The sequence below is a fragment of the Myxine glutinosa genome, chromosome 1, assembly GCF_964187855.1.
Source record: "Myxine glutinosa chromosome 1, kmMyxGlut1.1, whole genome shotgun sequence".
Classification (NCBI taxonomy): domain Eukaryota; kingdom Metazoa; phylum Chordata; class Myxini; order Myxiniformes; family Myxinidae; genus Myxine; species Myxine glutinosa.
In genome coordinates, this window is record NC_136261.1 from 201269405 (window position 1) to 201296320 (window position 26916).

General features: G+C 44.1%; 1 protein-coding gene across 1 annotated transcript in view; it reads left to right on the top strand.

Annotated features, from left to right (window-relative positions):
* LOC137433546 (limbic system-associated membrane protein-like) overlaps positions 1-26916 on the top strand; it is a 498837-nt gene that overhangs the window by 453634 nt on the left and 18287 nt on the right. The window contains exons 5-8 of the mRNA XM_068125880.2: positions 10849-10983; positions 17157-17271; positions 18553-18704; positions 20169-20204. Of these exons, the coding sequence (XP_067981981.2) occupies positions 10849-10983; positions 17157-17271; positions 18553-18704; positions 20169-20204 (438 nt within the window). The remainder of the gene's footprint in view (positions 1-10848; positions 10984-17156; positions 17272-18552; positions 18705-20168; positions 20205-26916) is intronic.

Here is a 26916-nt window from a genome sequence, read left to right on the forward strand (position 1 = left end):
TCACACCTAGCTCGGCTTCACGCTGTTGAAACCAAAGCTTTCAGAATCATTGGAATCTCCCGCGATGAAGTTAACTCCGAGGGCCTTTCACTCACTCACCGCAGGCAGGTAGGTGGTCTTTCTGTCTTCTACCGACTCCTCCAGCTCTCTGTGCTCTGTCCCCCAAATATTCCTACAGGTCGCACAAGATCTGCCAGCAACCCTCTTCTGGTTAAACTGCCAAAATCAAGACTCTCTCTTCACTTTTTTTTTTGTATACAAGATCGAGGCTCGTGAAAGAGCTAACATTAATCACACAAAAAGTCAAACCGACACATAAAACACAAAAAATAAGGGGAGCGGTAGACAAGATGGGGAGACAAGGTGAAGGACACAAACACAACATTTGAGAGCAGGGACATCGGGAGAAATGTGGGAGGCGAAGGCCTTTGGGGGAGGTCGGAGAGGTATGAAACATATGAACACTGCAAGGACTTCCAGGAAAGAAGTTGGAATTTCAAAAAAAAAAAGTGTATCTCGGGTGAATTAGCGGGGGTAGAAAAGATCAAGGTTTTGGATGAGGGAGGATAAGATATGGTGGTGAACATCTGTTAGACCTGGAGGGAGGAGTGGGATTGAAGGGAGTGGGGTGTTTGTTCCAGAGGCGGGAGAAAAGGGGAATGAAAGAGTGAAGATGAGCAGAGAGCCTAGATTTTGGCAGTTTAACCATAAGAGGGTTGCAGGCAGATCTTGTGCGACCTGAAGGAATATTGGCGGAACAGAGCACAGAGAGAGCTGGTGGAGCAAGGCCGGAGAGGAGTCGGTAGAAGACAGAAAGACCACCAACCTGCCTGTGGTGAGTGAGTGAAAGGCCCTCGGAGTTAACTTCATCGCAGGAGATTCCAATGATTCTGAAAGCTTTGGTTTCAACAGCGTGAAGCCGAGCTAGGTGTGAGGCACCAGCCCAAAGGGGGGAACAGTATCCCATTGAGCTGCGGATGAAAGCCTTGTATGTGGTGAGGAGCTCAGGTGTGCCAAGGAAGGACTTCGCACGACGGAGGATGCCCAGTCGGCGACTGGCTTTGGAGGCCAGCTTGGAAATGTGGTTTTCCCAAGAAAGATCATGGCAGATAGTGAGACCCAAAAGCTTGAGCGACAGAACTTCTTGGAGAGGATTGTTGAGAAAGTATATGGGAGGGTTTTCCAATCGGTCCTTTCGGAGAGACATTGTAAGAGTGTGAGATTTGTCAGGATTGAAAGACATGTTCCACTTGTTTGACCAGTCTGTGATTTTGTCCAGGTATGCAGAGAGTGAGGAGGCTGCAGACTGCCGATCTGAGGGATGAGGAATGGAGCGGCAGATAGTGGAGTCATCAGCAAAGAGATAGAGAGGATTTTCCAGAGAGTCGGAGAGATCATTGATGAAGACCAGAAATAGCACAGGGCCCAGAACACTACCTTGGGGAACTCCAGCCGGAACAGGAAGGGGAGATGAGAGAAATCCATTCAGGGCCACACGTTGCCTACGACCAGAGAGGAAGTCGGCAAGCCATGAGTGGAGATTTCCATGAATACCATAGGAGGAGAGTTTCCTTCATTCACCTTGACTCCTTCATTCATCTTTTCTTCATTTATTTTCTTCATTCTGGCCTCTGGAACAAACTCCCCCACTCCCTTCAATCCCACCCCTCCCTCCAGGTCTTTAAAACAGCTGTTCACCACCATCTCTTGTCTTCCCCCATCCAAAACCTTGATCTTTTCTACCCCCGTTAATTCACCCCAGATCCACTTTTTTGAAATACCAACTTCTTTCCTGGAAGTCCGAGCAATGTCCATGTGTTTTATACCTCTCCCACCCCCACCCCCCTTCCCATGCCTCCTCCCCCCAAGCCCTCTCCCTCCCACAGATCTCCCGATGTCCCTGCTCTCAAATGTTGTACTTGTGTGCTTCACTCTCTCTCTCGCCATCTTGTCTGTCGCTCCCCTTATCTTATATTTTATGTGTCAGTTTGTCTTTTTGTGATTAATGTTAGCTCTTACACGAGCCTCGATATTGTATACCAAATAAAATAAAAACAAGTACAGATACATTCAAAGTACACCGCCCCCATGCCAAATAATTAAATATCCTACAGCGCGGCATTGCCGGGGCGCCTCTGGTGCCCGGCAATACCGCAGTGCACCTCATAGAGGCTGCATTGGGAGGGAGAGGTGTACGCTAATTGATTGATTAACTGTATAATTAAAATAAATAAAAGATTATCACAAAATATTTTCTTAATCAATTGGCTAATAGCATAACTAAACCACAAGTGCTTCATCCGAAGATGTATCTTTTAGAAATTTAATTAAAGAAGTCAATAATAAAAAATTAAATAATTAATTGATTAATCAATAAATTAATCAATTAATCAATAAATAATTAATCGACTAAATGATTAATCAATAAATCAAAAATAGCCTTTGCAGCCAAATCACCTGGTCATTGGCATGTCCAAATATCAGCTTCCTAACTCAAAAGGTGCCTGAGTTAATGGTCAGAAGAGAAAGGAAATTTGATTAATTAAATAAGTACTGCACAATAGATTTCTTTCTGCACAATTTAGAGGCAAACACAGAGTTGAGGCATTCAGCTTTTTCACGTGCGGAGTCAGCTGTGTAGCCGTTTGAGGTAAGGGAGGGGATGGAGGGGGAACAAACACCAGAAACAGTTTTGACCAGACACCACCAGGATTTGGAAGAGGGAGACAGATAAGAGAGTTTGGTCTTGAGAACGGAGAGATATTGTTTCCTGGCTCTCCTGAGGGTGGACACACACTTGTTTCGGGCTTTGTGAAAGGAAATGAGATTTCCTTCCGTTGGATTTGCTTTCCAGGAGACGAAGGCAAGTTGTTGCTGGGCAACAGCCTCACCACAAGAATCCGTGTACCATGGACGGGAGGAAGGGTATGACAACTGAAGACGAGATGGGATAAATCTGTGCATGAGAGAGCAATTTACTTTGGAAGAATTCCCAGGATGAGTTGATGTCAGAGGTGGTAGAGATGGGAGACCGGTCCAGATGATTGATGGCTGCTTGAAGACCGTGCCAGTTGGCCTGAGTGAAATGCCAGACTCGTCGACGGTGAGGAGGCTCCCTGAGAATGGTCAGGGAGATGTCCACTTTGACAAGCACATGATCAGATGAGCCGATTGGAGCAGAAGAAGAGCAGCAGACATTTTCAGGGAAGTTAGTTATAACCAAGTCCAGAAGAGAAGATGCTCTGTTGACTGAGATCCTGGTCGGGAAATTGACAGATTGTGTCAGTCCCAGTGAGTCGCAGAAGTCCTTTGCTGAGGAGCCATGGCTGGTGAGAGAGGTACCCACACCCAGCCAACTGGCATGGTGACAATTTAAATCACCACATATGAGGAAGAGAGAGTTGGGATGAGTAGATAGAAGTTGGTCCATATTATCAGACAGCGAGGTGGGAGCGAAGGGGAAGCCGTAGCCAGAGGTATTCCTGGGGGTGAGGTGGAGAGAGGGCAGTGCAGGGCGAGTGAGAAAGAGAGTTTTTATAAAGATAGCAACCCCACCTCCAGGACGAGGCTCAGGTTTATCATACTGGAGGAGGGAGTAACCCGGGAGAGATACTAAGGAATCAGAGACATCATGAAGGAGGAAAGTTTCTGTTGAGCAGATCACGTCTGGTTTGTCAGAAGCAACCTGTATGGAGAGATCAGTTAAGTTTGAACGAAGGCCCCGGATGTTTGAGGTCCATACCGTTAATGAAGAGGAAGGTTGAGCATCGGATACAGAACAGGGGGGAGGAGGGGCAGGGTAAGATGTGGAAGAAGAGGAAGAGGCAGGGAGAGTTGTTGAAGGTGTGTCAGAGATTTCAGAATAGCTCGGAGAAAGGGAAGGATAACCACCTTTAGAGGCCATTTTTCCCCGCAAAGCGGGGGTTGGCCTTTTTCGGGAACCGTGGTTGTTGTTGTTTTTCGGTCCCCTTTTTGAAGCAATGTTTTACGGCCGGATGCCCTTCCTGACGCCAACCCTTTTTGCCGCCTTTAACGACAAACAGGGAATTACCAGTGAGCTGGTACTCAATTAGCCGACCTCGGAAGGATGACAGGCTGAGTCAACCCCCCTGGCGTTAATTCAGCGATCGACCGGGATTCGAACCCACAATCCTAGGTATCCTAAGCCGGCACCCTAGCCGCTAGCCCAACACCAGGGAGAAAGGGAAGGATGGGGCAGACAAAAGGTTTGATGGTGATTGGGTGAGGCATAATGAGGTGTTATTTGAGGAGGGGGAAGAGCGAGGCAGAAGGTTGGGGGAGATGGAGGTGATAGTTGGAAGGGGGAAGCGGGGAGGACGCTTTGAGGAGGAGGGGTGGGGAGGGGGGAAATGGAGAAGAAATGAGGGTGGGGAGATTTGAAGGGGAGGGGTGAGGGGGGAGTTTATGAGGGGAGGGGTTAGGGGGGAGTTTAGGAGGGAAGGGATAAGGGGAGGGATTTGAAAGGGATGGGAGATGGGGGAGATTTGGAGGGGAGGAGTGAGGGGGGAGTCTAGGTGGGGAGAGTTGAGGGGGAGTCTAGGTGGGGAGGGGTGTGGGGGGAGTTTAGGAGGGAAGGGGCAAGGGGGGAGATTTGAAAGGGATGGGTGATGGGGAGGATTTGGAGGGGCAAGGGGGAAGATTTGAAAGGGATGCATGATGGGGAAGATTTGGAGGGGAGGGGTGATGGGGAAGATTTGGAGGGGAGGGGTGAGATTGGATTTTGGAAAGTGTACGATTAATGGGAAACGAACATTTATTGCAAAATGGGTTTCTTGTGACCTTCGAGTTAAAAATACGTTTGAGGACGCTGGAGGGGGGGGGGGGGGGGGAGTGCAGGAGAGTTTCAGGAAAGTATGAAAGAGGCACTGTAAGAGATGGAATTGTTTTGGGGGATGAATAGATTTCTGCACAATAGATTTCTTTCTGCACAATAGAATAGATTTCTTTCTGCACAATGATTATCATAAAGAAGGTTGGAAGCCACAACTTATGAATATTTTATTCACTACTTCTGTCTTTCATTACAAGGGAGAAGCTTGATAATCCCACTTCCAGATGTAGCAACACAAATGGGCTGCAGGAGTCTATAACCATTTTCACCATTGAATAACCACATCCATATTTATATCTGAGACTAAAAGCTCAATAATGTTATTCTTAGTCTGACCCTGTGCTCTTGAGATCATAACCTTTTCTTTTTTTTTCAATATTCCATAACAGCTAAGTTAGATCAGAATGGAATCTTTCTGGTCTGATGGGAGTTAATCTTTGTCTTGTATTGAATACTAGCAGGAGTACCCTGTGGGGTGGGGGGCAGGAGAGGGAGGGGTGAGGAAGGTAGTGGGGGCATGGAAGGGAGGGTTGAGGGGAGAGGGAGGGGAAAGATATACTACATATACATTTTTTGGGGGGGGGGGGAGGGGGTGGCTTTGACAGGCCCCTTCGTTTTGGGGGAGGGAAGGGAAGGAGGAAAAATGTACCAATGCAAAGAGTGCTTTAACCTCAGTGATGCCCAGGTAAAAAAGGAAATGGTAATACCCTCTGCCACCAACACCAGGTCACCAGGTGGCGCTATACGCTACACATTTACATCGATAATTTACGCCCCTCTCCTGGTCTCCCACACCCTCGCATGAGGCCGTGGCCACATAACCTATGTTAACCTCCAGACAAAGTTGTATTTGTATTTGTATTTGTACCCTGAGTAAAGTCTTTTTATTTTCTAATTTTTTCTCTAATTAGGTCATTTGCTTATTAATTTGCATATTGCAAACATCTGAGAGGGCAAATGAGAAAACAAATGTCATAATCAATGTTCCTTGTGAAATTTGCCACATTTTGGTACCAAGGTCGATATACTTTGAATGAAGTTAAGTATGGTCACTGTAATGACTTTTGAACTTTGACCTTGAGTCAAGGTCACTAAAGGTCAACAGAAAAAAATGGCGACATCATTTTTCCGATTAGTAAGACCCAGTAGAATACATTTATAGTGGTTGGCCAAAATTAACATGAACTGCACACGAACTCGAAATTGAGTACAGGCCACTCCCCGCCCCCCTCTCCCCACTATATGCTCGGCACGTTACACATTCCTGACTCACATCCCATGTGTCTCTTCCCAAGCCGAGAGTACACAAATCATAACAGAACACCTGTGGAAGATCATTCTGAAACCATCACGTTCCACATATGTCTAATGGTTGTCCGGCGCGCTATATCCATCCCTGTCTATGCGGTTCGACCCGCGTCCATAGACCAACATAGCATGGCAAGTCATCACATGCTGGCTGTCCCAGAGTCTCAGGGAGAGGGTGTCAGGCCGCATGCCCGGGCGGTCACCACATCAGGCCTAAGTAGCCGTCCACGATGCCACCACCAAAGCGTGACCCACAACACCTCCCCCTAATGGTCCTCATAATACGCCATCCTGGCCTGAGAAACCATCTCGGACCCCCTGGAGGTCTTAACCCCCACCAGGGTCCGGTGACCCTGCCAGCCCGAGCCACCCGCTCGGGTGGCGCCCCGATGGAAAAGGGACGCCACACTCCACCAGACCCCCCGTGGGGCCCAGGTCGTACCACGACACCCATGGCTGGACCCCACATCCAAATCTCGCCAGCCCAGCCCCCCAGCTGGCTGGCATCACCAAATTTACAAAGGGGCAACTTTTCCCCGAGGCCATCCAAAATGACCTCTTCTGGTCCGAATCCCGCAGCCCGGGGACCAACTCCCCCCCCATGGCTGTTCCAAATCCAATTCCCATTTAAATGTAATTTTCTTTTTAAAATTTTCACCACCTGTGCCAAACCGCAGCTGCAGGTAACAACCCCCTCAGGTTGTTCTACCCCTCCCTGCAGCTATTCAAAATTCCCTACGGGGACCAAATTTCCGGAGGCTCTTTCTCACGACTCTCCAAGGTCCAAATCCAGCTCAGAGCCAACACACTCCCCCTGCTGGGTATGTAATTTCAGAGCCTCTTGTACCCAATCGTTATGCATGGTGAGTATCCCCTCGGTCACCTCAATCGCCTCCTCGGACCGACTCACCTCAACCCCCAAGCTCCTTTTGGCCTGGTCAAACTCTACCTCGAAGCTATTGCCCCAGGTCTCCAGTCGCTGGGTCAAATCATGTACATCATCCCCATCAATAATTTGCGGCCCCCACAGGCCTTCCGCAATAAATACCCGTTCCGGCTCTATTACTCAGACCCCCCTATTGTTACCCCCCTCTTGCTTTGAACCACCGCCCTGGCACAGCAAGGATTCAAATTTCTCCCCCTGTTGGTGTGTTGCGGCATCCACCCGGCCCCGATAACTTCCCAGGCCATCATGTATCAAACATTCCCCATTAAAATTTTCACATTCCCCATTCACCTGTAGGCACTCCCTATTCATCTCCAAACATGCAGTCTCCCATTTTAATTCGATTCCTGTTACAATTCCCTGCTCCTGAGCCCCATGTGAATCATTCTTTTGTTCACATGGGGTTCCCGTTTCTTTAATCTCGGCTCTCCTGCATTCAATACTGGCATCCCATTTGTCATTAAATCTCTCCCTTTCTCCCCTCCATTCATTCCTTTGGGAATCCTTTTTTTAAATTAAATTCCCCCATTTCTCCCTTCAACCCATCAATTTTATTTTCCAATTGTTCACTCTGAGCATCCATTTTTTCATTCAGTCGCTCATTCTGAGCATACATTTTTCCATTCAGTCGCTCATTCTGAGCATACATTTTTTCATTCAGTTGCTCATTCTGAGCATACATTTTTTAATTCAGTCGCTCATTCTGAGCCCTGGTGTTGGGCTAGCGGCTAGGGTGCCGGCTTAAGATCCCAGGATCCCGGGTTCGAATCCCGGTCGATCACTGAAATAACGCCAGGGGCGTTGACTCAGCCTGTCATACCTTCCGAGGTCGGCTAATTGAGTACCAGTTCACTGGTAATTCCCTGGTTGTCGTTAAAGGCGGCAAAAAGGGTTGGCGTCAGGAAGGGCATCCGGCCGTAAAACATTGCTTCAAAAAGGGGACCAAAAAACAACAGCAACCACGGTTCCCGAAAAAGGCCAACCCCCGCTTTGTGGGGAAAAATGGCCTCTAAAGGTGGTTTTTTTTTGTTTGTTTTTTATTCTGAGCATCCATTTTGTTTTCCAATTGCTCACTACTATCGTTTACTCCCTTCATTATTTTTTTTCATACATGGCCTGGAAACCTGTCGGGTCTGTCTTGATAGCGGGGAAAGCTCCATCACTATGCATCACCCCATTATTCGGCCCACTTCCAATCCCAACAGCATTTTCCTCACGCTCGTCCAGGTCGGCGTCCGCCATTGCCGTTGGCTGAAACGTTTCCCGCTCGCGTATTTTACTTCAGAACAATCAAAAGCTTTTAAATTTCCAAACCACGATGCCGCGCTTCATGCACCCCAATCGACTATTCGAATTTAATCGCCTCCGACTTTAAAAATTTTGCGTCCGAATGCCGGGCGCGATGTACGCCCGACCGTGTCGATCTCCCGCCACGGACAAAAAAATTGTCTGTCGGGCCCAGATCCCTACTTCCTGACACCAGTTTTTTTTTATGGGGTTCAAATCCCACTCTGACTACCATTTGTCGTGTGGTGGCTCAGTTAACACCGAGCGTCCACCACGGATGGAATATCGAGCTTAATGAGGCAACAATCAATTCAATGGCGGTTCGATACACAGTCCGGGGGATTAGGGGAAAATGCCGCGGCTTACATTTTCGGCCCCGGCGACGTCTTCTCCCTGCAAATTATTAAATCATGAACGAACACGGAATTTATGGTACAAAAAGAAATATTTATTAAACAGAACCGAGAACAAGGAAATGCGACGGAAGAAACTAAATCCTAAATTGGGACGTCCCCACACCAGACTTCAGAAATGAAACAATGGGAGAAGATGAATAAAATAAATGTCTCGTCGTGTTGTGGAATGTGGTGTGTCTTATCTGTCTGTCGTCCAGGCCCCAAGCTCGTGTCCGGACGCGGCTCCGGTTGGCGCGAACGGCTCGGGCGTTGGCGCGAACACCCCTCTGCACGGTACGTCCCGCGCTACACAACACAGCATGCAGGCACCAGGAGCACGAACAACAGGGGAGGATGATCGTCGGTGTTGGTCTCTCCACCACAGTCCAAAGGCAAGCACAGGTCAAAAGTCCAAAGTGACAGTCCAGCGCAAGAGGCCAAGGGAAGAGAGGAAAATGCCGGCGAGCGAGTCGTTTTGTTACTCGCGGTGTGACGTCAGCCCTCCTCTCCACCAACCAGTGCCTCGTTTGCTTATCGCCTTTCGCGCCCTTCTACCTCACCGGCGTTTGCCCTCCGACCAGTGCGTAGCTTGTTGGACGTTTGTTCGTGCCTTCCGCACTGATTAGCCGTGGTCTCATCGGTTGGTGGCCAATCAGTGTGTCGCTCCTTTACCTTTCTCAGCCCCTTGATGGAGAAGCTCTCTGTCCTTCCTTTGACCAATCGCACGTCCTCCCCTACTCTGCCAATCGGTGTGGTGTTTGTTGCTCGCCCCTCCCCTGGCCAATCAATAGTTCTCCTGGGTGTGGCTCCCAGCCTACCTGGTCAATGTGTGAAAGCTATGGTGTACCACTGCACGGCCGCTGCCTGCTTGTCTTTATGGTCAGTTCTTATGGTCAGTCATTGTAAGGGCGGGATTTAATGAATGTGTGCACTAAGGGCCTATCTAAGTGTCTATAAGAGTGCGTTGCCATAAGGGACACAGGTATGATCACTAGGTCTGACACCCAGGGGAATTATCTTAGTCCCTACAACTATTTACCACACAAACATCCTTGTATGATCACAGGTATACACTTGATCCGACAAACCGGGCTAAACACAGAACTTATTACAGGTGAGGTTCCCTATCACGACAGCCGGACACCTACCTATGCAGATCTACCTGGATCTAGATATTCCCCCCCAACCCCAAATTCAAAACAATATATTATGTGTGTGTGTGTATGTATGTTTTGTTAATGTCCGGCTTCCTTCTTGTAACTACAGTGCAGTAACTGGTCTTTATTTTGATTCAGACACGACAGTTACCAAGTGATGTGGCTGCAAAGGATATTTTTGATTTATTGATTAATCGATTAATATTTATTGATTAATCAATTATTTTTTTTTTCGATTAATGACTTATTTAATTAATTTTCAAAACATTACAGTTTCAGATGAAACACTGGTGGTTGAGGTATGCTATTAGCCAATTGATCAAGAAATTGTTTTACGATTACTATTTATTGATTTTTATTGCGCAATCAATCAATCAACTATTATACACCTCTCCCAATACCATCTCTATTTGCTGCACGTCGGTATCGCCGGGTGCCGAAGGTGCCCCGCCAATTCCGCACGCTGGAGGATGTTATTTATTTATTTGGCATGGGGGCGGTGTACTTTGAATGTATCTGTACTTGGTTTTAATTACTTTTCTGAAGTTTGTAGAATTTGTTTTTCACTTGCAAGTTGTGGGTTACGATGTGTACATAAAGGTGGAAAAAGTCTGATTTAATGCATTTTAATTCCAGGCTATAAGGCAACACAAGTTGAAAAATTTGAAACGGGGTGTAGAATTTCTATAGGCACTGTATGAGGTCCTACATTAATATTTGTGAATTGGAAAAATAACAAACAAAACCCCAACATAATTGTGGCTCAACATTTTCCATTATGAGGGTCCTGCTCCCACCTCGGTCTGGACCTGACAACCAAATAAAAAAAGCCAAAAGCAATAACAAAGAGCACACGAGCAACTATTTATTTTATCTGCATGATGGATCCTTTGTGCTCCTCAGAGCGCACCTTGGAGGCAGACGGAGAAGTGCTACACCTGGAATCGGTGAGCCGTGATCAGGCTGGGGAGTACGAATGTCTTGCTAGCAACGAGGCTGGTCCACCAGCTACACGACGTCTGCAGTTCAACGTCAACTGTACGTCCTTCCCATCATTGGATTACATCCTCTTCATCACCCTCATCGTCAAACTCGCATTATATTCATGATTCATCAATTATGTAATACCTGGTGTTGGCCTAATGGTGAGGGCGGCGGGCTTGGGATCCTAAGGTCCTGAGTTTGAATCCCGTTGAATTAACGCCAGGTGGGGTTGACTCAGCCTGTCAAACTTCCGAGGTCGGCAAAATGAGTGCCAGATAACTGGTTATGGAGAGGCATTGCATCAGTGGCAGATGCACCTACAGAAATGATGCAACCAGCAGCCGGGTGGCTGCACACGAACCACCATCAATTTATTTGTCTATATCCACTCGTGCTAAAATCAGAAACACGTCAAATTATTAAAACCAATGGGGTCACCCGTGGGAATCCCATGGGCATGGAGGTGTATTGTTGCGATTGGTGCAATCGTTTTTGCGGTACCCAGGACAATAACTTTAGGCGGGAGTCCAAACCTGAAACTGCTGGAGACCAAAGCTGAAATTGGAAAAACAATTTAGCCTATTTTACTCCAGGGGGTCCCAGGTTTACCCACCCAAAATTTCGTTGCGATCAGTTCAGCCGTTTTTGCGGAACCGGGGAATGGACAGACGGACGGACATTTGGTGAATTATAGTAAGATTCATGTTTTTCACAATTTACACCATTCATTGCATATGGACATCTGGATGTTGTTTTCATTTGGAAAAATGTCAGCAATGACTATTGGCCACTCACAGTTAATATACATCGCAGACGTTTGCCAGAGAAATAAAAATACCAAGTGACTTGGTTTATGCAAAAGTTTCGTATTTAAAGAAGCAGAAGATGATCATATGGTCAAAACATACTATTCAGCCTCATGTTTGTTTCATGTCATACATTTGAGAATATGCTGCACATTATTCTTCCAGCTTCAAAACTGTTGTTCTCATAACATTTCATATCAGTGTTTGCACAAATTTGTACTGTTTGTAGCCTTCACATTATGCTGTGTATGTCGGAAAACGCTCCTATTCCTGATGACTCATACCACCCTAATCTTTACCTGTCATTCTCAATAGCTGTCGAGATGTCCACAAGTAATTTAAAACTCATCAGTCATCAAGCATCAAAACATTCCTTTGATTTGTTTTCGACTATCTTCCACATTTTCATTTTGAGGTTGTTCAAAATTATTTGGTACATCAAATGTAGGCTCATCGGTGTGTGTATGTATGTTTTGTTAATGTCCGGCTTCCTTCTTGTAACTACAGTGCAGTAACTGGTGTGGTGTTGGTGTGGTTTGGAAGAATTTGGTGTGGTGCTGGTGTGGTTCTTTGTGGGGTTAGTTATTTAAAATATGCACCCATTGGATGGGCAACTGTCGGACGCTACCCACATTTGTTGCTCGACTCCACCCACCATGGCACCCACACAAAATAATATGGTCGCCATCTTGGTTTTATTTTGGGCCTAAGACATGAGGCCTGTAGGCCTCTGCTGATTATACACTGTCCAGGTTTGTTGCGTCAGATTTCCATTGGTTTTCTTTGGGTCGAGTGTTACTCATGATGAGGGACCCCGAAAAATCTAATCACACGTCGAATAAAAATTATTAGCAAGATTTAATCAGGCCCGTCAGCACGCACGATACGCACCTCCCTAAAAAATATAGCGTTATGTAATTTTTGAACGACCCCAATGAACGATTAATCGGCTTGTTCTGTTATAACCGTGGCAGAGGCTGACATGGATGTGAGGTGTTGAGTTAATCTTTCAATAGTGCATTCAATGTGTGTTTCCCAATCATGCTGTTCATCTTTTAAAAGTGCTTTCAATGTGTGTTTCCCAATCGGCCTGTTACCACATTTTGTCGCAGGTTGTTACCACAGTGCGGTCATTCTTGTTTTAAACAAAAAGCGAACTATTCCTTTCCATGTTGCTAGTTATATAACTGGAGCTGGAAGTGAATGCAAATATCTGCATGACCAAGTCCTGGGAATTTGGAGTTTGTGTTCTACTTCAAATAGGACTACAGTGCCCTCCATAAGTATTGGAACAGTGAAGTAATATCTGTTATTATTGCTATATACTCATGAAATTTAGATTTGATATCAAAAGATGAATATGAGGCAAGAACACAGAAGATCAGCTTTTATTTCTTGGTATTTCTATGCATACATGTTTTACCATTGTCGAAGAATAGCACTTTTTATGTTCACTAGTGGACCCATTGATCCATTGTACCAAATGTTAATTGGTCTTCACCTCCTTGTAGCATACCTGCCTTCCAGACTCGGGGGGTTTTTGGGGTTCTCGGAGTCTTTTGGGTGCTCGGGCACTTTTGGGTCTTCAGAGTCTTCAGGTTATTTTGGGTCTTTTGGGTCCTCAGAGACTTTTGGGTCTCTGGGTTGTTTGGGTCTTCTGGGTCATCGGGGTGTTTGGGGTTTTCGGGGTCTTTTGAGTCCTTGGGGACTTTTGGTTCTTTTGGATCCTTGGGATATTTTGGGGTTTGTTTGGGGGGGGGGGAGGGGTCCTCTGGGTCTTTTGTGTCCTCGGGGTATTTGGAGTATTTTGGGTCCTCGGGGACTTTTGGGTCTTTTGAGTCCTCGGGGGTCTTTTGGGTGCTCAGGGTATTTTGGGGCTTCCGGGTCTTTTGGGTCCTCGGGGACTTTTGGGTCCTCAGGGACTTTTGGTTCTTGAGGGGTTCTTAAGGATCTTGGGGGTCTTAAAGGGTCTTCAAAGGTCGAAGGGGTCTCAGTAGTCTAAAGAGTTAGAAGGTACATTTCAGTAGTACGTAATTAATTAATATACTTACGTAATCAATAGACTCAAAAAATATGACACACACACACATACACACACACACGCACCACACCACTCCCCCCCCCCCCCCCCCCCCTCTCATCCATTTATAGTAGATTCCCCCCATTTTAGGTAAGCATAAGTATTTGAACAAATGACTGGCAGGTGTTTCTTGTTGCTCAGGTGTTTATTGTTACATTGATCATTCACACATAAAAGAGCTGTCAATATCTAGTCTTAGTTTTAGCCTTTGCTTTTGCTTTGTGAGTCTGACTTTGGAGTCAGTCTGAAAAAATCAACATGAAGACCAGAGAACTGTCAATGAAAGAAAAGCAAGCAATTTGGAAGCTGAAAGAAGAGAAAATTTCAAATGGAACCAGAGCAAAAAAACGGGGCAAATCTAATACAACAATTTGGAATATCTTGAAAAAGAAAGAAACTACTGGTGTACTTAACAATAGACAATAGGCAGGGTAGCCAAGGAAAGCAACTACAGTTAACAACTGGTCAGAGCTGTGAAGAAAAACCCTAAAACAACCGTCAGTGAAATCACGAACAAACTCCTGAGTGCAGGGATGAAAGTATCTCAATCATTCGCAGAAGACATCGATAGCAGAATTACAAAGGCTATACCTGAAGATGCAAACCTCTCATCAGTACCAAAGTTGAAAGGCCAGATTAGAATACACCAAGAAGTACAGCAGTGAGCCAGTGAGATCTGGAACAACGTTTGTCTGCCTATATCCAAAAGATTCCTCCAAACTCATTGGACAGCGCTTCAACATGCAGCAAGACAATTACCCAAAACACACTGCCAATGCAACCAAGGGGTTCATCAGAGGGAAAAAGCGGAAGGTTTTAGACTGGACAAGTCAATCTCCTGATTTATATCCAATGGAGCATGCAGTTCACTTGCTGAAGAGGAGACTAAAGTCAGAAACCCCCAAAACAAACAACAACTGAAAATGGCTGCAGTAAAGACTTGACAAAGCATCTCAAAGGAAAACACCAAGAGTATGGTGATGTCATTGAGTGACAGGCTCGATGTAGTTACTGTGTTCAAGGGATATGCAATGAAATACTAACGATTATTCTATTTAATTTACTTTAGCTTAATCTGTTCCAATACTTATGCTCACCTAAAATGGGGGAACTGAACATAAAAATTGTTCTCAATGGTAAAACATATATTCATAGAAATAACAAGAAATAAAAGCTGACCTTCTGTAGTCTTGTCTCATTTTCATCTTTTGATGTCAAACACAAATTTCTTGAGTATATAGCAATAATAATAAATTTGACTTCCCTGGTCCAAAAATTGAGGGCACTGTATTATTTAACTGTTAGTTAAGATATTGCAGCTTTGTACATATCTGCATCCTGAATGTATTGTCGAGCTTTGTGCTTTTCAGTCTGGAACTTCGATGTGATTAAACAAGGGCTACCAGATATTGTGTTCGTGACACATCATTGTGGAATTGCATTGACTGAACGAATGGCTCAAGGTCGCTGTGCCAAGACAAAACCAGTAATTTCATTTCTCAACAATCAAAAGTAAGACAGAACAGTTCTAATAATCCAAATTCAAATTCCTACTTAAAGCGTATTGATAAATGTAGGAAATGGGATCTCGCGGCAGGGTTACAATTCAGTGAACACAATTGCAATTGGGTGAATGGAAGATGACCTTCAACTAATGAGTCTGTCATATTTCCCTGGGTCATCTGTCTCATGAATAGCATGGAAGGAACATGGCATTGATGCTCATTTTTCTCCTTCTATAAACCAAAAAACAAGAACGGAAGCTTCATCTTCATCTGGGCAACAATTGGCACCACCAAAACCCATGGGCATAAAAGCAAATATTTTCCTGTGGTCACCTTCCTGTTCGGTGTGGGTTGTTAGCTGTCTCCTTCCTTTCCTGCTGTCATTTGTTGTATTCATCAGTGTTGACATATGTCGTGGGTGTTTTGCTCTCGGGCAGTCACACACTTCATAAGCAGAATTCCTGTTTTTCAGTCTAGCTTTCCTTATTTAACATGCTTCAGGCATGACTGTCTCACATGTAGCGCAGACACCAGATTACAGACTTGCTCGCCATTTTCTGGATATAGTAAAAACTTCATGAATGATCTTCGACCAGTGTTCCAATTCGCAGAAAAAAATTGATTTAGCTCTATTGATGTTACAATTCTCGGTGTGACAAACAGGGAAGGTTATCTCCATTATTGAATGACTGCATTTCTTTATTGCGCACCAATAATTGTTCCGTCCATCAAAAATAATCTCATAGTAACAGGACCAAGATCCATCCGTTCATGGTTGGCCTCATTTCTGGAATGGTGGCCATCCTGCTCCTGCAATATCCCTCCCAATTCCTTCGCAAAAAATCTCAGGAGATTTCCATTGGCTTGGCAATGGTGCCCAGCACACAATGTCAAAATCTTCGTGAAATCTAAAGTTGAATATTTAATATTTACCACCAGTAAATTCAAGGTTCAAGAATGACCGCAGACATGGCAGCTGGATTACGTCCACCTCAAAGGACAACTTACTCAATGATGCAGACCATGACTGTGACGCACAAAGATGATAGTATATCATCAGGCAAAGCATCTAACTTAAAGTAGGTACCTACACAATACTTATAAGCTATCTTGCTGGCTTGAGATTAAGATGATATTATGCACCCAGAAAGAAAACAAACATCAAAACTAGAACGGCACTCGGTAGAGCACGGCCAGACTGAACAGTTTACGTTTTGTATCCAATGATAGGCCGGATCTCGATTCGGACCTGAACCAAAATCTAATCGGCTTGTTCTCGTCACCGAACCAACTCGTCCACCAAGTTTAGTCATAGCTCGTCCATAACTCCTTTAAATATCATGGTATATGCCCCTTTTCATCCGATCCCTCAATGGTGAAGAATCACTTAGAAATTAAATAATTATCGTATCTGAATCCATATTCAGATCATCACCAAAATCGAATTGATTAGTTCTTGTCACACACACAACCGGTCCACCAAGTTTTGTCCAAATCCATCCATAACTTTTTGAGATATCCTGCTACGTATCGTTTTTGGCCCCATCTCCCAATGGTGAAGAATCACTTTTAAAAATTCTACTAGCCGGATCCGAATCCGGATGTTCACCAAAATCGAATCATCTAGTCCGTGTCACATACACTACATCTCTGCCAAATTTCGTCCGAACCCGTCCACAACTTTTTGAGATATCTTGTTTACAGACAGACAAACAGACCAACCAGACAGACAGGTGTGAAAACATAACCTCCATCCACCTTTGGTGGTGGAGGTAAGGTGGTGGAGGTAACAATTACCTGGTATCAATGTTATCTCTGTATGTTTATCTCTGTCAGTTGCTCCATCCATGGTCCTTGTAAGACTCGTCGGGCCAGGGAGGCCCAACCAACTTCGTTGCGATGCACCAGCACGTCCTGCACCACAGTTTCACTGGTTCAAGAATGACCGCAGGTGAGCTTATCACCCGCCATGTGGATGGGATGCTCAATGTGCTCTTTCTGTCATGTGCATACCAACTGTTGGGTAGGCATTACCTCCATTAGTATTGACATCCTAGATATTGTTTGGGAATGCTCCACGCTATTATCATATATTGCCTTCCTCATGGTCATGCTACAGTACCTGCCACAATGGTGCATATTTTTCTTTCTGTTCATTCTTGTAAGAATTCTCATTTGGTTAAACTCCCCCAAAACAGACTCAGTATCCACCTTCACACTTTTCTTTCTTTTTTTTCCCCTCCAATTTTGTGGAATGGCCTTCTGAGACTGTTCAATGGCACTCTTCCCTCCAGGGCTTCAAGCAGGTGGTGCACTACCATTCCATGTCATCCTCCATCACTTGCCATACTATTTTCTACCTCCATTAACCGTACTTAACTCAACCCTCTAACTTGCAGGTTCCTCCCCTCCTGTCTCTCCTCTTTTCCTGTTTGTTCATTCCCTTGCTTGTTGCATCTACCTGTTGCCCCACAGCCCCATTATCAGAACCAACCTTTCCTTTTGCCCTCTGTTACCAAGCCCATCCACGAGAATATATATTGTATTTTTAAAGCCTCTTGTGTAATATTTTTAAACCGAATTTTACCTGCGACATGTTGCAGGTCTACAGGAGCTCTGGGTGGTGGTTGTTATTGTTGTGGTTCTTGCAGTTGTCATGTGGTCGATTTTTGGAAATGTGCACCCATTGCTCCAACAGCTACCGAACCCTACCCACAGTTGTCACTTCACTCATGACACCCAGATTAAATAATGTGTCCTCCATCTTGGTTTTCTGGTAAGCCTAAAACATCAGGACTGTAGGCCACGTCTTGCTGATTATACACTGCCCGGGTTTGTTCCATCAGATTTCCATTGGCTTTGTTTGGGTCAAGTGGGACCTGAAAAAAATCTCATCATTGTTGAATGGAAATTATTAGTGAGGTTAAATCAAGCCCGTCAGCACGCACAGTACACAGCCTCCTAAAAAATAGCATTACATAATTTTTGAACGGCCCCCTATTGGGGTTAAACAATCCGTGACTGTGTGACGAATCGGCTCATTCTGATATAACTGTGGTGGAGGCTGTCATGGATGAGAAGTGTCGAGTTTTTTTTTTTAATAGCGCATTAAATGTGTATTTTCCAATCACACTGTTCATCTTTAAGAGTGCTTTAAATGCAAGTCTCCCAATCAGCCCGTTAAAGCATTTTGTCGCAGGTTGTGACCACAATGCTGTCATTCTTGTTCCAGGCTGACCGCTGGCTTTGGAGGCATCCAGTTGGCCACTCAGGGGGCCTTTTCAACATTGACATTCCCTAATGTCACACAGCATCACTATGGCAACTACACCTGCTTTGCTCACAATACATTGGGCACTGGCAATGCCAGCATTGTGCTAAATAGTAAGTGCATTAATGGTATACCAACTGTGAGAACAGGATAATATCATCTTTAAGCCTCAATTATTGGTAAATAATTGAAATAGTGATGTGATCATTTTCCCCATAGTTTACTCCAAGTAGTTGATCAATGAAAGGTCAATTGTACAAAATTATTTGGACTTTAACAAAATTATTGCGAAAATACATTAGGATTTAATAATCTCTGTCAAAGGTCAGACTGAAGAACTCTGCAAATATGAACCCCTGAGAAGTAATCCAAGCTATCGCATATCCATACAGCTTTTATGTTCATGGCAGTTCTGAAAATTTTATTTTCGCATTTATCAATAAGGTTAATTGTGGTTGCATAGCCTTCGGACGTGGACTTGTGTTGCTCCTACAAAGTTACGTTTTACCGGTCGGATTATTAAATGTCCTTCTATTGCTACTGCCATTTTTACAATTGTCAGATGCTATTACTGCCCTCACTTGAGAGTTTACTGCTGTCTGTATCTCTGCTTATTTTGGCTTCCAAGATGTAGCTAGAAGCTTTTTGTTTTTGCTGGGAATTTTATTATTTCCTTTCTGCCAAATTTTGCCACTCCTTTTTCTTGGAGACGATTATCCCAATAGATGTGAAACGTCGCAGGATTGTTCCAAAGTCAACAGACCTAGAACATATGCTACAATTACACTGATTGGTCAAAAGGCTTTGTGGCCATTTTGGATTTATGAATTTTTTTTCAGTATTTCAATGATTTTCTTTGCTCTTCCATGAGCCTTGATACCTGTATTTATACAAAGCATTTTTTACTCAAACTTATCATTGTTAAAATGGGAGGTGAATGGGATTCTGAAGAAGTGCCTGAACATTTAAACCCTTTTTCTCAGAACTTGCATCCTATGTTGGACAGTCCAATTTACTTCTCAGTGGCTCATTTTTACCGTCCTCCTCCTTACTGATCTTTTATTATTTTTGCTGCATAACAGAATCTGGGATCATCGTTAAATAACTGTAGAACTGCAACAAAAATTCAATCACTTTGCTTTTGCTCCGTCTCAAGAAGAAAGCAAAATTTTAGCTTCATCCTCTTCATCTTTTTTGAACTGTCGTTGAAATACTGAGTACTCGAACTTGAGACCTTAAAATGCACCAAAATTGAATAAATTCTTTCTGGACTCACAATGAAACATTGAGCAAAATTTTGGCTTTGTTTGACTTATTTTTGAGTTATTGACTTGACAGATAAAGAAACGGGCAGAACTGAATTTAGTGGAAAGTTCACAAACAACGCATAGAAAAAGCAAACTCTTTGCGCAAGGGAAGTTGGGAGTTTCCAAGTGTTGGAATGGTGGAAGATAAGATGAAGTTGGGTTGGTCAGGAGGGATGTTGGAAAGATGATCACAGATATCTTGGACACTGAACTGTGTGAGAGTGGTTATAAGCACATTGTCTTTCTCATTGATATGTTTATTTATTGCAGGAGCAACAGCTATTACACACCCTGCACATGTTAAAGGTTAGTGTGTGGATCCTTTTATGCCTACCTCTTATTTTTTGTCTTTCTCTGTCTGCCTGTGTGTCTCCTTTTAAAAGCACATCAAGTCACAGCAGTTTTCTGATTAAGTTACATATCGATTTTGCTTTGTTCTCCTTACTTAGACACCCACTGTAATATTGTATTTTACTATGTCTAAATCTAAATTGTCTTCGTTTTTGGGGGGTTTTGTTTTGTTTTTTTGCTGGTTTTGAGTTGTTAGTACTAAAGTCATCGTCATTTTTATATCTACTGATAGTTCACATCTCGTCCAATTAACCAGCCTATCAGAAGCAACCAAAGTGAATACATACATACATTGGTCCACCATTATTAGGCATTGATCATTTAAGGAAACAGAGTATTTTTTTTAAACTTACAAAATTCACTTTGGTCTTCATCACCCGTATATTTACCTATATAAATAAATGCAAGTTGTGTGATTGTGTCTCAATTTCAAATTGTGTGCATTTTTGTTGTGCACATGGGTGGTGTATGGGCTCAGAGTCATTGGTTTGCACACCTACCAGAAATAAAAAAAAAACAATATAACCACTCACTATTCAGTCAATTCCGTCCAACATATAATTACCTTTCAGTCGATTTACTTAGCGAAGAAACCTTAGGAGTCTTAACAGTTAGTCACTATTATGCTGTAAAAGGACATTCCCAGTGAACTCCATAAATAATCCTCACTAGTAGGGGCCCTTAATCCTCAAATATAGCTCGATTGTGCACTTTTATCTAAAGTTTTGAGCTTTTGGGTGGAGTTGCCTGAGGTCATAACATTTCTAATTCCTCTGGGAGACAAGCTCAGTTCTCACCCGTATCCAAGATGGCAGCCAAATACAATACGACACCTCATCACCGCTGCTCGGGCGTGGGAAGAAAACTGCATGTCAGAGTTGACGGAGACCTTGCTCGCACTCACTGAAGAGCCAGAGTCTTTTACCCCAAGAGTCAAAGCACATGAAGCGTCTTGAGCATTTAACTGTGCTCATGTTCAGTAAGACCTGTGGTGCTGCTTCCGTCAATGAAGCGCACCGAGTGTTTTTCACCTGTGATCTCAAAACGCTTGAATCCATTCCTCCTACGCATGCATCTCTTTCTGAATACATCAAAAGGTGCATCCTGCAGGCATGCTTCTTTTGGAAGCAAGCCATTTGAATGCCAGCAGAATATCCCTGACTTCTCCAAATGGGACTGGGAATTTGATGAGAAGAAGAAGCAGTGGATACCGTTCTGGACCGTTTTGGCAGATGCCAGTAGCACCTGCAATCTCATCTTTCACTGGGGCTGCCAGAAAGCTTGCACATACTGCAGGGCCGGTCTCCGCTGCACAGTGCTCTGTACATGAGAGGGTGGCTATGTAAATAACGACTGTGACCAAGTCCAGTCATGAAAAGTTTGGCACTTCAATTTGTTGTGTACCTCGTGGTATTGGAAACCAGGAATTTTCAGCTTCTTCTGTTCCTCGTGTCGCTATAATTGAGGAATATTCCTGATGTCGTCCATTCCAAGTGGTTAAGAAGACATATATATATATATATATATATATATATATATATATATATATATATATATATATATATATATATATATATATACAGTGGAACCTTGACTTACGAGTGCACCAACTTACGAGTTTTCCGAGATACGAGCCGTCGCTCGGGCGGTTTATTGCTTTGAGATGCGAGCCGAGATCTGAGTTACGAGCTTACGCCACCCGCCACCAAGTGGGTTCCGGTCACGTGGTTATCTTGCCGTGCAAGCATCTCTGCCGTATATCGCTGCTGTTTTGTTTTCGCATTTTGGTTATTTTGGAGCTTACGCCACCAAGTGGGTTCCGGTCACGTGGTTATCTTGCCGTGCAAGCATCTCTGCCGTATATCGCTGCTGTTTTGTTTTCGCATTTTGGTTATTTTGGAGCTTACGCCACCAGGTGGGTTCTGGTCACGTGGTTATCTTGCCGTGCAAGCATCTCTGCCGTATATCGCTGCTGTTTTGTTTTCGCGTTTTGGTTATTTTGGAGCTTACGCCACCAGGTGGGTTCTGGTCATGTGGTTATCTTGCCGTGCAAGCATCTCTGCCGTATATCGCTGCTGTTTTGTTTTCGCATTTTGGTTATTTTGGAGCTTACGCCACCAGGTGGGTTCTGGTCACGTGGTTATCTTGCCGTGCAAGCATCTCTGCCGTATATCGCTGCTGTTTTGTTTTCGCATTTTGGTTATTTTGGAGCTTACGCCACCAGGTGGGTTCTGGTCACGTGGTTATCTTGCCGTGCAAGCATCTCTGCCGTATATCGCTGCTGTTTTGTTTTCGCATTTTGGTTATTTTGGAGCTTACGCCACCAGGTGGGTTCTGGTCATGTGGTTATCTTGCCGTGCAAGCATCTCTGCCGTATATCGCTGCTGTTTTGTTTTCGCATTTTGGTTATTTTGGAAAATTTTCTTAGTTTTAACCATGGGTCCTAAGAAATTGAGTGCCAAGGGCAGTACTGAGAAGAAGAAGAGGATGATGTGCTTGGATATAAAACACGCAATCGTCGAAAAACATGAGCGAGGTGTGCGTGTTGTCGACTTGGTGAGGCGGATGTGAAGGCAGCTGAAGATTTTATTATAACTTTTGCCGAACTGATAGAAGCCGAACGATACATCCCCCAGCAAATCTTCAACTGTGACGAGACAGGGCTCTTCTGGAAAAAGATGCCGAGGAGGACGTATATAACGGCAGAGGAGAAGAGCATGCCAGGCCACAACTTGTTCAGAGTGCCGGCGATAGCTCGCCTTCTCTTTGTGGAAGACACGGTGAGATCCTCAACATCCAACAACTAATGGGACGCAAACGGGGCGCCCAGTTTAGCGGTACACACATTGATGAATCACCCTGCCTGTGAAACACCGACATGACAGGTTATAGCTGGGTCGGGATTCAAACCCAGGCTGGACAGTTTAGAGTCAAGTGTGCGTACCTCCAGTCCAGGCCATCCTGCCAACTTGTATGCTGCATACAGGTGAAATATAAAGCGCGAGATATTTTTTATATATACTGTATATTTTTTTAAAAATTGGTGTGGTTTTTGGCGGGCTGGAACGGATTAATAGCATTTCAATGCATTTTAATGGGGAAATTTGATTTGAGAAACGAGCAAATTGAGTTACGAGCTCGGTCACAGAACGAATTAAACTCGTAAGTCAAGGTTCCACTGTATATATATATATATATATATATATATATATATATATATATATATATATATATATATATATATATATATATATATATATATATATATATACGATAATGACATTTGTTTCATGACTTGAAAATTTATTTGTGATTGTGATTTGTGATAAGGTAAATACCAACCTTGACCTTGACACGTGACCTTGACCTCAAATCACTAAAATGGCACAAAGAACAGAGTCGTCGCCCTTGAAAACCCCCATTTTGATGTTTCATTTGTGATTCTACCACTTTTTGTCAGTGTGGTATGATAATAGTCCAATATTAGGTAAATATCAACCTTGACTTTGACATATGACCTTGATCTCAAATCACCCAAATTACTTCAAGAACAGACTCGCCCCCCTCGAAAAGCACTGTTTAGATGTTTTGTTTGCCATTCTACCACTTTTAGTCCATGCGACATGGTAATAAACCGATACAAGGCAAATACCGACCTTAACGTATAATCACCAAAATGACATTAGGACTGAACTCCTCACCCACTAAAACCCCGAGTTAAACGTTTTGTTTGTGATTCTACTACTTTTAGTACATGAGTTATGATGAGGCCTTTGCCATGTGGAGGCCATATTGGATAGGATGACAATAGAGCTTGTCTCCCGGCGGAATTTTAAATCATATCACCGAAGGTAACTCCAGCCAAAACCTCGAAACTTTAGATAAAAGTGCACAATTTTTTGATTAAGGACCCCTACGACACTTTATTGTGAATGAATTCCCTTACAGATGGAACCTGGGACTCCTTACTAATGCTGTCACCATCTTTTTATGCACATGTGAGGTGTACACGAGCTCACATGGTTACAATGCCATTTGTGAATGGAAGCACAAAGTTTATCGGGCAGTGTTTAGGCTCAGGGCCACTGGTTCGCACACCTACCAGAAGTAAAAAATAATAATATAACCACAAACTATTTGGCCAATTCCGTCCAATGTAAATTTCGTTTTCGTCTATTTACTTCACCAAGAAACCTTTGTAGTCTTCACAGTCAGAGACTATTATGCCTACATGAGGTTGAGAAGGAAAGGGGGAGACTGAAAACTTGAAGAAGAAAGGGGAAGCAGCTGACCTGGGGTAGAGGACTTGGTCACATTTGCATTACCCGGATATCCCACACTCTTTTGGGAACTAATTCCCTTACAACAGCCCGGTAGAACCAGGTATTCTGCAAGTATTAAATAAAGGAAAAAATTCAGAAAGGACCTGCTTTAGAATAAAATGGCACTGCATTTATGGTTCGCTTCTCCATAATGAATCTGCATTGGCAAAGCAAGTGATGTACATTTTTATGAGCTAACTGAAAGTCAGCCATATCATTTTAATATGGTTTTTAACAAGCACTTACCCTTTTTGAAATGGTAGTGGAAAACCATGAAAGCACAGGTTCACCTGCATGAGCAAGACAATTTTACCTCCCAGCAGATCCCACAATGCTTAAAATATTGACAAGCTATTGATAATCATCCACTTACAGGCTTTTCTGCCTTCTGTATCGACCTTCTCAAACAAACAAAAGAAAGAAAAACCAAGGCAGAAAAACATATATATATATATATATATATATATATATATATATATATATATATATATATATATATATATATATATATATATACACATACATACATACATACATACATACATATATACATACATACATACATACATACATACATACATACATATATATATATATATATATATATATATATATATATACTGAAACGCAAAAGAAACTTACCACCTTTGAAACCTTTAAATATCAACAATAACACTGCGTATAGTAAATGTGTGAACTTATTTGTGGACAATAGTGTCCTCACTGTCAGACAAAACGGTCACGGATGGTCACTTGAACCTTCAATGGTCACTTCATAGCACAGCTGTTGAACAGCCGTTTTGACTGTCAGTGATTACCCAAGGGGTACGGGATGATTTTAATGAGCTGCACGTGATGTCTTGATATTGGCTTTAAAAAGGCCAGTGCAAAATGGGCATTTTGACCGAAACATTTGACCATTTTGACCAACTTCAAAAAGACCGAAAACGCAAAAGAAACTTACCACTTGTTTGAAATGTAATAAAATTGTAACAGTTCAAAATAAAACAAACCAACAATTGCTAATTGAAACATTGGCATTTTATTGATGACATGTCAAGTTTTTGACCAAGATACACCATCTCATCAGTTTGTTCTACAGTACAGAACAGCACAGGGTGCAATGTCAGTCCCCTTTCAATAGCGTGTATGGCCACCATTGTTTTGGATACATGCAGTGCATCGTCGGCGTATACTGCCTACCAGTCTTTGGATGGATTGCTGCTGGATTCTGTCCCACTCAGTCCTCAATGTCTGAAGCAGCTCTGCCCGTGTCCTGGCCCTGCCAACTATGCGTCTCCCAAGCTCATCCCACAGGTGCTCTATGGGATTGAGGTCAGGGGAGAGCGCAGGCCACTGCATGGTGTTGATGTTCTCGCCTTGGAGAAATGCAGTGGTAAAGCGAGCAGCATGGGGACGAGCGTTGTCATGCTGAAAGGTTCTCAGTTCTGGGTGGTCTAGCAGGAATGGCAGCAGATGAGGTCGCAGGATGTTATCCACATACCGCTGGGCGTTAAGATTCCCATCCACAACCACCAGTGGCGTCCTGTACCGGCCTGATATGGCTGCCCACACCATCACACTTGGGCCACCCCACCTGTTGGCTTGACGCACGCAACAATCGGCATATCGCTCGCCAGTTCTTCTCCAGACACGCTCACGCCCATCAGGACTGTCCACACAGAACCTTGACTCTTCGCTGAAAGCGACCTCGTTCCACTGCGCCAAGGTCCACCGCTGATGCTGCTGGCACCATCTCTGACGGTTGCGGCGATGGGCAACCGTCATCACGGGGCCTCTGTATGGTCTTCTGGCAGTCAGACCATAGTCATGCAGTCGTCTTCGTGCAGTATCATTGGAGATCCGTGGGTTTGCACGCCCCGGAGTTTCTGCCGCAGTGCGGGATGCTGGATGGAATCGATCCCGCAGGTGACTTCGGACCATCTGCCTGTCCTGCCTTGCAGTGGTGACTCTTGGCCTCCCTGATCGAGGTCTGTCATCTGCAGAGTTGTGGAGGGTGTCTCTGTCCACCAGGGCCGATATCGTCTGGTGTGAACAGCCAAGGCGACGTGCCACCTCACGGTAGTTCAGTCCGCCTTGCAGCATGCCCAGGGCACGCTGCCGTTGATCCCTTGACAATCGTGGCATGTTGATTGAAATGCCCATTTTGCACTGGCCTTTTTAAAGCCAATATCAAGACATCACGTGCAGCTCATTAAAATCATCCCGTACCCCTTGGCTAATCACTGACAGTCAAAACGGCTGTTCAACAGCTGTGCTATGAAGTGACCATTGAAGGTTCAAGTGACCATCCGTGACCGTTATATCTGACAGTGAGGACACTA